At 38.8% G+C, this 10,640-nt stretch overlaps 1 protein-coding gene across 1 annotated transcript; it reads right to left on the bottom strand.

The window, feature by feature from the left end:
• Window positions 1-79: 79 nt before the first annotated feature.
• On the bottom strand, window positions 80-10,566 carry LOC111271953 (uncharacterized). Its single transcript, XM_022853025.2, has 4 exons — window positions 9,312-10,566; window positions 4,836-4,931; window positions 3,664-3,743; window positions 80-3,310 (listed from the first exon to the last, which is right to left on the bottom strand). Exons 1-4 carry the CDS (start codon window positions 9,411-9,413, stop codon window positions 2,719-2,721), a joined length of 870 nt encoding a protein of 289 aa, XP_022708760.1. The 5' UTR covers window positions 9,414-10,566; the 3' UTR covers window positions 80-2,718.
• Between the last annotated feature and the right edge of the window lie 74 nt (window positions 10,567-10,640).

Below are 10,640 nucleotides of genomic sequence, written 5' to 3'. Positions count from 1 at the left end.
ATCCTTCAACTTCTATTCTTCTCGTGGCGTACCAGAATTTTTAAAACTTGGATGGCAATTGAACTAAGCACGCGAGATGTTGTAAATAAACGACGAGAATGATTTTATTAGGCGTCTTCAGATTATTTATTGTCAATATTGTATTTCCCAATAGTATTGTGTTGCTTATTTTACAGAACAGACATATGCACCCCTGCGGATGCGGACACATTTCCAAATCTGTGTACGACGGCAAAGAGTCATCATACTTGGGCATTGCATCGCAGTGCCACACACGGCCCACCTATTTATAATTGTTCACCAAGAACACCAGCTTAGAAGCTTAGTTGGCTCATTCAGTGCACGTTTTACCGGCAGTTGCTAACCCGGATGATGCTCCTACACACCAAAACACATACTGCCGCAGTCCAACACAACTGTTTTTTTTCAAAATGTTTTATATAACGCTCCTTCTCTGTTTTCCTTTCTACGCAATAAACAAAAACGGCATCATAACCATCGAGCGTCCAACATTATTGGTGGTGTGGCAGTTTTTTTTTCTAACGAACGTTCTTCATTACGAACATTCGTTTATAATATCAATACTTATGATGTTCGTTTTTCTATCGTGTCCTTTTTGCTCCACCTGCGGAGTACAAAACCTCTATTCCTTGTATAATATTTCACGTTTAAGGGGTAGACGAGAATAGGGTGGTTTAGGCTTTAAGTTTTAATCATTTACCTCATTTCGCCATAACTAGTTTATATAAGCACTTCATGTTTGTCGATTGATTCAATTGTGCTAATCTGATAATTAACTTAATTTAGTCTGAATTGCACGTTGTCCTTCCAAATTAAAGATTTTACCTGCAAATACGTGAAGCTTTTAAAATTCGAGTGAATCCTATTTCGTAGTCAAACACGAATATTTACCTTACTTTCATTGGTCTTTTTTTTCTTTTGGTCGTAAGCGTTGTAGATACTAATGAGTTTAAGCCTATTTTTGCCCTCCCATTTACCTTACAAATTTTCATCATCTTCAACTTTTTATAAAATTGCTTTTACTCCCAACTAGCTGCTTTTTTATCTATTTAATCGCTTACTTTCTTACTTGAGTTTTTATGATATTTGATTAACATAAATAATAAACCTAAACTGACTTGTTCATCATAACGTTCTTGCTTAGTTTACCCTCCACATGGCATGTCCCAATTGGGGCTGCTCGATCACATTCGACGACGCACGCCCTGTTTGCGTTTGTTCGGTACCTATCTAGTTCGTCCACTTCCTATTTCTCTTTTTCTTTTTGTTTTTATGTCTGTAGCCTTTTTTTTCTGCTTGTTGGCGCATGCCTCTTTTTCTGTGTTTGCACGGACCAGCTGCGGCTGACGTACATATATAATTTACAAATAATAATTATATATTCATATCCCTATATATACCCTCCTCTGTTGTTCCACGCAATATCTATTTTCATAGTAATTTGTCCCTATAATCAATATATATATATATAATTTTTGTAATAATTATTATGATACTTATTATGTTCTAAATGTGTGCACTCTTTTCCACTTCAGTTTATTTCTTCTGTTTTCTAATTTCTATCAAAAACTTATTAATTGCCCCGTCGTCCAGTGGCTCTTTAATCTGACCCCATTGCTATGCGCGTCCCGGTAGCTATACTTCTCTTATAATTATGCTTAACAACAATATTAATTATATTCTCATCTATAACCGTTTTTCTATCAAGCAACAACTCACAGTGAGGCTGCGCATTATCGTAAACAATGCGCCACGTTCTTTCAGCCAGTACTATTACAGTATCGTCTTAATTTTTTAACTATTCTACCTTTTGTCCTTTTCCCAACCACTTTTAGCGTGGCTGTGTACAAGTAATGTTCGGGAACCTCTAATAGTATAAAAAAAAAAACGTTAATAACTATTTAACCCCGTTCTAACTTGATAATTAAATTTTCTACTACCTCAAGGCTTTATGGTCATTAACTGTTGTGATCTATTTTCTGTATATTGTACATGACCTGATCAAACCCAATTAGTTTTCTTATTTTTCCCCTTTAAACTGTAGAATCTTCTGTTGCATACATCTGTGTGTTGCTGAAATCACAAACTCATTGACCCTTTGCTCTGTCTCTAAGCATGACCCTTTTTACTTACCGCTGTCCGCCAAAAATATTACACAAAAGCGCAAAAAATAAACTCAAAGGCATAGGAACCACTGCTGTAGCTCCAGAAATTTATCAGCACTAAACTAATCAAATCAAAACGAGAACAGTTTCGGTACTTTGCGCCGCCATCCGTATAGATGGAGGCAACTATACTCTGCAATTGTTTTTTTATCTCCTTTCTCAAGACATTCTTTTTGGAAAATGACAGCAGTTGTAAATCCATTTGAGTGTCCGCACTTGACATCTTTCCTATTTCGGGACTTCTACTCTTCCTAATTCAAAAACATTATCTCCATATAAAGGGGAAGCGCCCTCCAATCGTGTGCTCAATGACAAATGCAATGGCTTGCGGTGATGACCATACGGTGGCGGGTTACCTGTCTTCTGCCGTCTTATGGATGGCAAAGGATTCTGGGTCATGGAAAGTCCTTTCGTCCGCTTGTGGTTTGACTGGCCTAGCTGTCTGTCTGATGCGCAGTGTTGCTAGAAGAACATATGTAATAGTGCTTGTTGTTATTGTTACCCACATCGACCAACGTAATATGGTGGTTGTTTAAGTGCGATTTTGGTTCTTGAGCATCGCGTATTTATTTGACGTGCTGAGCGCATTTTGATCCTGCCCTTCGGTAGTTCCACGAGCTCCTTTCCGTACCGAGGTAAACGCTCCCGCGCCATCTTGCTGGGCGCCAGCTCCCGAACCCCACGCACCAGCAGATTGCACGGTGGCTCCGAGTGAAGGAAACTGGTCGATAGAGTTCACATCAAGATTTCGGTTTTGGTTGCCTCCCCGTTTTATTGTAAGTGGTGCAAGATTGGGTCCACCGCTAGCTGTGGAAGGAGGACCGGAGGTTCGCTCAAATATAGCGCGCATTGCGGGCGGAATGTATTTGCCTTCGCTACTAGCCACGTTACTTTTACTGTCGTTGGCATTATTAGCGGTTTGCTGTTCTGTGTCCTTATATCCAGAGGTTCCATTAGCTTCTTTCTTAGTTCCCTCTTTTTCGTCAGATTTTTTGCCATCTTGCTGGTTGTCCTCTTCGTCGGACGATTCCTCCTGCGGAATATTCCATTTCATTGTAGATTTCGATTCTTCAACAGCCTTTTTTAGGGATTCCTGGTCATTCTCGTCTTGACGCTCTTTTTCTCTAAAGAGGATATTAATAACAGCGAAGAGCCTCGTTAGCATCACTTCACTAGTGTTTCTGGCAGTAGTTAGTACGCATCATTCTTCACTTATTATAATTATTTATGTAGGTTTTTTAACAAGCAGAAACTTTTGAGCTACTGGTTCTATTACTCGTGACGATGCCAGTCCAATGTTTAGTACAGTAAGGGCAAAGAGTACTATTTACACTTGTCAAACGTGACTGCAAGGCATGCTGACATCAGTAACTCAAAAATTTCTCGAAAATTTCTCAAAATCATTACTTGTTATTGAAATAGTTCACCTCATTTAAAAAAGCGAACAGAAAACTGCAAAAACACAAATATCTCATACTTTTCTCCGAGATTTTGGATTTTTAGAGTGGATAGGTCAACCTCCTTGTCTGTTTCGAACTCGTTCCATTCCTCATCCTCCTGCAAAGAAAAACAAGAATTAATATAAAGAGTATAGAAAGAGGTACACAATGAAATTACATTATAATGAGTGGCACTAAAAAATGGTCTTCATTTACTAGGCAATTTAAAACGTGCTACTTTTCAAAAAAATGAATACGTACATATTTCACAATTGTTATACATTATACCTCTGTCATCAAAGATCTTCTCATTTCTTGAGTTCTCCCTACCCCCCTTAAAAAATGTTTACGTTTAAATAAATGAGATAGCTGTCCTATTTTCTGTAAGCCTGTTCATATAGTTAACATAAGTATTAGGTTTGTTTAGATATTGGAAGCGTACGTTTTTATTTGAGCATAACAGAGCGATCGCAATGCTCACCTTTGAAGAAAAAACGTTATTACTATAAGACCGATAACTAGAGCGCAACTGCTCTACCTAAAATATGGCATATAAAAATACTGATGAAAAATTCTGGGCCTTAAAATTATGATCGTTCTAAATCCAACGAATAAAAGCTGACAAATACGCAAGATCATAGAAAGAAGATGCAACAAGTGGTAGACCCAACAGCTTTGAATCGTAAACTGAGCGCTGACTATCAAAAAATCCAAAGCGAGCAAATCTGGTCTCCTTAAAATTAGAGAAAGATTATTCAAATTATAGACAGAAATATCGCTAATCAAAAATCAATTAAAAAATCCCTAATTCAGTTTTGTTTATTTTTTGAATAACTTAACAAAGTGCCATTCTGAGCCACTCATTATTCAGACTAGCCTAAAACAATTTTAGCATAAAACTTGCTTGCATATTGCGCAGACATGCTACACAATAGCCTTTTTGACGCCTCTACATCCAAAATGATTACAGCGAACCGGTATAGAGGTTTTCCAATTAAACATCCCTTTTAAACTTAACTGGATGAAATCAAATTCAAGTGACCAAGAAAAATAAAAAAATAATAGTTTTGTAAGAAGTGGTAACATTACCTCTTGATTATAAGCAATGATTTCGTTATTATGCCAAAGCTACTAATTAGAGCACAGTATTTAAATATACGGATCCAAAAGGTGCTTTTGTGTAAGCATTAATTTTTAGAATTCAACAAACCTTTCCAGAGTTGGGAAGACTGAGCGCGATACTTTTTGGAGTATTCTTTGTATCGCCGTTGCTGTCATAGCCAGGATCTGCCAATCCTTGGGTGTCCTGTGGCCATCAAGATACACCAACAGACGTCCGGGAGAAGATTGGGTGGAGGGGATTGTAGAAAGACAAACGATGACATACACGTGCGAACCGTACGAAAGCAGATCCATCACCATTTCAGGTGTAACCAAGTCAACATCATTTGCGTAAAAAGAAAAAGGTTTAGTTAGTGTGTTACTATCACAAAACATCGTAATTATAGGCCGGGTGGCTGCCCACGTTCATGAAGTTAAAAAGTCATAAATCTTGCACCCCAGTTAATGAGCAAATTAACGCAGTGTTGTACATACATATAAACACTGAGACAAGGTATGAAAGCAGCATAAAGCGAATATGCTGTGACAGCCGTAACAAAATGTCCCTTCGAGAAGTCTTACTAACAAAATCTCAGATACTTAAAACATATGGGCCATATTTCCGTTGGCCATAAGTTCGTCGGATATATTTCATATGGATATGACTCGGATTTTACAGGCGTTGAGCTTCAAACTAATAAGCCAAAAATACAGAGTAATTTACGCGCTCTTCGCTTCCAAAATTGATTTCGTAATATTAGTGCATAAAATGACTAATAATTATTGGGAAAAACGCAAGCCGGTTCATACCTATATTATGAGAACAATATCTCCTTGTAAAACCCAGCATGATAAAGTTGGATCGTAAGCACAATAGACTAAACTATTCCAATCAGATTATATGCAACAGGGCACTAAAGGTTCGCACGGTTATATCTCATTTCGATATCATTGTTATGCCAATTTTGGATAAAGCAAATATCTAAACTAGTTCGTCATTTACGTATTTGAGTAAGGCACTGAATATAATTTTGCTTCTAACCATGCTTTTCACTAATAATTATCTGTGTCTATTTTGTATTAGTGAGGTATGAAAAACTCCATTAGAAGCAATTATGCGCACAGTCTCCTTTTGAGAAAGACTACCTTACAGGAGTCGTTTGCATGAATCTATGTGGGATCGAGGCCTCACTGAACTTTCTATTTTCGATTTGTACAGGACATAAAAGGAAATTGTGCGCAGGCTCCGCCTTTTCAAGATTTCTGGAAAATTTTTACGCAACCTTATGGGAATCGAATGTAATTTCGAGGGTTACTAATCAAGCCTTCGATACCATCTAAGTCGAAGTTTTTCTTAATAAATATTATGTTTTTAATTAGCACTGTACGCCAGTTACTGAATATTCCAGGCAAATTTTGACGTCCTCGAAATTCATTAATGAAATTTATTTTCTTCTTGATCCGGAATGCACTAAATGGTCTAAATATTTGCAAAAAAAAATACTTCATAAAAAAGTAAGACATATTGCACGGACGTTGAGTAGGAAGTGTGATTTGAACCTGCCAAACTTCTCACCTAATAACGATTTAACACTGAAGTATTAATTGCCCTTAGCACGCGAACTGAATGACGTTATGCGATGTTAGGACAACTCGTTAACATTAACACGCACGCGCCATAGAACAATCGAAATATTTTAGCTCCTTAAATCGGCAGCGAAAAAGTCGAAGAACGGCAGTACAATCTACATAATGTTTCTGAAATTGTCGTGAAAACAAACCGACCACCTGACTTCAGTTACGGTATTACGCATAAAAAAGCTCTTTACAAACGTAATACTTCCTAAGTTGGTCTCGTCCAAATAAAACAGTGCTATAAATCATTCGTACAAAATGCTTGAAGAATGAAGAACCTTAAAAAGAGGAGCTTGTTCACTAAATTACTTGGCACTTTTTTGCGTACTTTCACAACTACACCTACGTCAATCACATATTTTTGATCTATGATGCGATTTGAATGTTCTAACTTCGAATTCTTCACCAGAATATTGTACACTTATGTTGGGTTTCCAACATTTTGATAAATTAATTAATATAATTAATATAATTAGCGACCTGAGTATATAAAGGCAGGATATCCAGTTGCACGGAAACAATCACCAAAGTGGCGGACAAATCAATATACTTAACCAATTCAAAGAAGTACTACTATAATAAAGCTATATGGTAAAACTTTACTCATATAATTAACATTTTGAAACGTTTGGTTAAATGAATATAGCTTTGTTAGAATGTACCATCGGGATACAAGTTCAAAAAGCACGAGACTTTGTGATACGTTTTGAGTATCACCTCATTTTGGGCTCTTTTTTTTTTCTTCGCTCATATCCTAAGCAGCCTTCAACATATACAAAAAAAAACTACTTCGATCGTGACAATTCAGAACTTCAAGGCACTTGTCCAGAGCACTTGTATTTTGGCTAATAATAAACGCAATTATAAATAATTGGGGGATTTGTCTAAATAAATTATAATTATGATTTTTTGTGTTTACTAATTATATATGTTATCAAAATTAAACTAAATCTAGTCATACTGAAAAGCTGTCAGGCAGCCACAATGTATGGTTTATGTTATAGGCTTACTGATGACAACGCTGAATTTTATTTGGATCCAAGTCATAATACTTCGTGTGTTTGGATACTGACCGCCGGCTAATCTGTTTTTTTCGAATAGTAGCAGAAACTGCTAACGATTAAAGCGACTTTTAAAGTGCTGCATTGTTAAAGCACCGTAAGGCAATTGGAATAAATAAAAAAGAACTTTTTTACACTAGCTTAATCATGTTAGCATCCATTGTTTCCCAGCGAACGTTTGATAACAAAGCTAGTTAATGCCATACGGTGCTCGCTGGTAAACAGGGAATATCGGGCAGAGTACATCGATGAGATCTAATCATGTGGTAAGCATATGGTAGTGCAGACAGCAAACATTTCATTACCATTCTGTTGTTGGAAACTCAAACCACTGAAACATTATGAAAAATGTCATATGTCAATTGTTTTAGGCGAATTTATGCCAGTGTTCAAAATAAATTCTCTACATAAAATCTGCTGCACAACGAGGCAATATACAGGCATTTCTGCTCTACCATAAGGTTGTACTACCTTGGAGGTCGTATGTGTATCGCAGTAGTTGAAACTACAACCCAGACCCGAACGTTCACGAAAGCATGTCAGAACAGTTAATGGATTCTGCGGTATTCAGTTCCGTTCTATTGTAAATGCTGAACAAAGAGATTACGATTATATCTAAAAACATATGGATGTATTCCATAGACAGCTGTATATTAGTTGATCGTGGCGTTCAACAGGTCGCTGCTGTCCTTTCCTAATAAAATGCGATCCCAACCTTTCACTAGCTTTAAACTGCCGTTAGAAAGCATGGTTGTGCGAGAAAAAATTGTGACCTCAAACCGATATGCACGCGACACCACAACACTCATAATAATGATCTCGTAGCTCTGAACGGGCTGGCTAAAGACTACCAACATCTACCGTGATTTCGAGATCTAAATACGTCTATAGGCCAATAAAGAACGGGAGTGTATAATATTTAGTACGGATTCTCTTCGTACTAGTCACCACTGCCACCTTTACGGTCTCACGATGGATGTCGGACACTAAACAAGACAAACACGCCGCAAAAGGCGACACGATCACAGCAGTAGCACTAAAGGAACACGCAGATTCGTAGTTACATGCATCAATCAATTGGCGTGAACAATAAATAACGCTCACAACACAAACGATATGCTAGAGCTAGTCTTGCATTAATTATTATCTACTGGTAAAATGAAGAAGCTATTTTTCTTCTACCAGTTTGCTGAATAACCCTACACTAACTCCTACCAAATTCGTCGAATTGCTTTCCATTAAACGTTGCCGAACGAAATAACGTTGGGGCCATAATATGACCACGCTGCCGCTTATTCATTTAATTGCTTTTAAAGAACGTTTAATATTTAGTAAAGATATGAGCATAAGGGCTCAATGATTCAAAGCACCGGTTCAACCATGTCAACCCGATCGTATGACCGAATTAATCCACTATAGCTCCTCCGTTTACAATAACTGTTATGGCAGACATTTATTAAAGCAGCTCGAATGAACGCTAAAATCAACTATACCTCTTTGGATAGGTCGCTAACATACGTTTTCTAATTTTATTATGTTGCACGCGTTCCGTGGCCACGAGATATGATATCAACGACTCATAATCGCCGATACATTCGATTAAATTTACACTCGTTCTGCTAAGCGATACGTAAAACTTTGTCACGTCATTAGAAACCGCAACACTGTCCAAGTTTTAAATTCGATTGCAGATCAACTAAACAACGACGAGCTTTCCCTAGACACAAAATGGACCACTACTTATTGGCGATTATTATACCTACAAATTCAACAGATGCAGTTATGATTTAAAGTGAATCACTGCAAAGTGTCCCACACCTCAGACTGTCCGATGCATGTTCGATTGTGTATTGTATTTGTATATGGTGCTGCGAGTATGCATGACGTACCTGTTCGATTTTCTTCATGAGGTCATCGGGCGTAAACGTTTCGGGCTTCTTCGACTTCTTTTTTTTATCCTTCTTGGCAAAAAAGCTTTGGAGGTCCGCCATGCTTGCACGATACGAGTGAGCGAACCCGAACGAAGACTGCTGCTGTTGCGGCGGCGGCGGCCGCTGTAGCTGTCGCGCGCGTATCAACCGAAGTCGTAGAAACCCGTAGGAGGTATTCGAGATTGGGCGAGGCAATCGCTGATCGAAAGATTAGGAAAAGATGGATTCACGCTCGAACGACTTAACAATCGAACGATTATTAGGTATTAGATAGCTCTGTGCTATTCGTCCGTCGTAACAACTGTACAACTATTCCACCAGCTCTTAGCCCAACTACTATAACCAACTATGTAGCACTGATATCCGCAGCAGCACCAACCCAGTCGTAACACAACGTGTGTGAAAGAAGGCAGAAGGCAGACTGGCACTCGCTAGTTGCAGCTGCTGCTGTTGTTGTTGTGCTGCTGCTGCTGCCAAAAGTAGGCAAGCACAATAGCATACGCTTGACGGGCGGGTTCGCTGGCTGGCAGACCGCAGAGCCGAGCAGCAGGCGAGCGAACGATCAACCGACCGATCGACCCACAACCGATCGCGGAACAGTTGCTGTGAAAACACACAAACGGCACTACTACGACGACGATGACGACGACGACGATGATGATGACAACGACAACGACGACGACGGCGGCGGCTGCTGCTGGCAACAACAACGGCACGCTACAGCACAACGAAACTCAACAGTCGAGACAGGAAAAAAATTGTGGAGCCAATGCTTTTGTAGCGGAAGGGAATAGTAGTGACAGTTCTGAGTAACACCTATCGTCAGAAGCAGACGACGACAAAAACATAAACAGACATGCAGACAGCCGATGGACAATATAAACACTCGCAGTGATAGTAAGAGCGGCAGTAATGCCAGCAGCGGGCGGATGGCTGTATCTGCTCAAGAGTTATGGGCAGCAGAATACGATCGTCCTCGCCTTACTTTTCTTGTTCGTCCGCCGAATAATGGAGCGGCTCGATTGGTCGGAAGGGCTACTAATGGTTGGGCCAGGGCAGGCAGGCAGACAGGACCTCACAGCTAATACAAAACATCTTTTATTTCACTTTTGTCGCGTCTCTTGTATTTTTCGGAGGACATCTAAACTGAGACTATGAAATTAATACGAAATATCATTATCGTTTAAACGCGGTGCCAACTACTGCTTCGGTCTTAAGCGATAAAAACAACAGTCGAATGAAAGAAGCCCGCGACGAGTGTGAAACTCATTTATTGTCTATAATAAA

The sequence above is a fragment of the Varroa jacobsoni genome, unplaced genomic scaffold (genome assembly GCF_002532875.2).
Source record: "Varroa jacobsoni isolate VJ856 unplaced genomic scaffold, vjacob_1.0 contig01310, whole genome shotgun sequence".
Taxonomy (NCBI): domain Eukaryota; kingdom Metazoa; phylum Arthropoda; class Arachnida; order Mesostigmata; family Varroidae; genus Varroa; species Varroa jacobsoni.
This window is presented reverse-complemented; position numbering and strand designations above follow the sequence as displayed.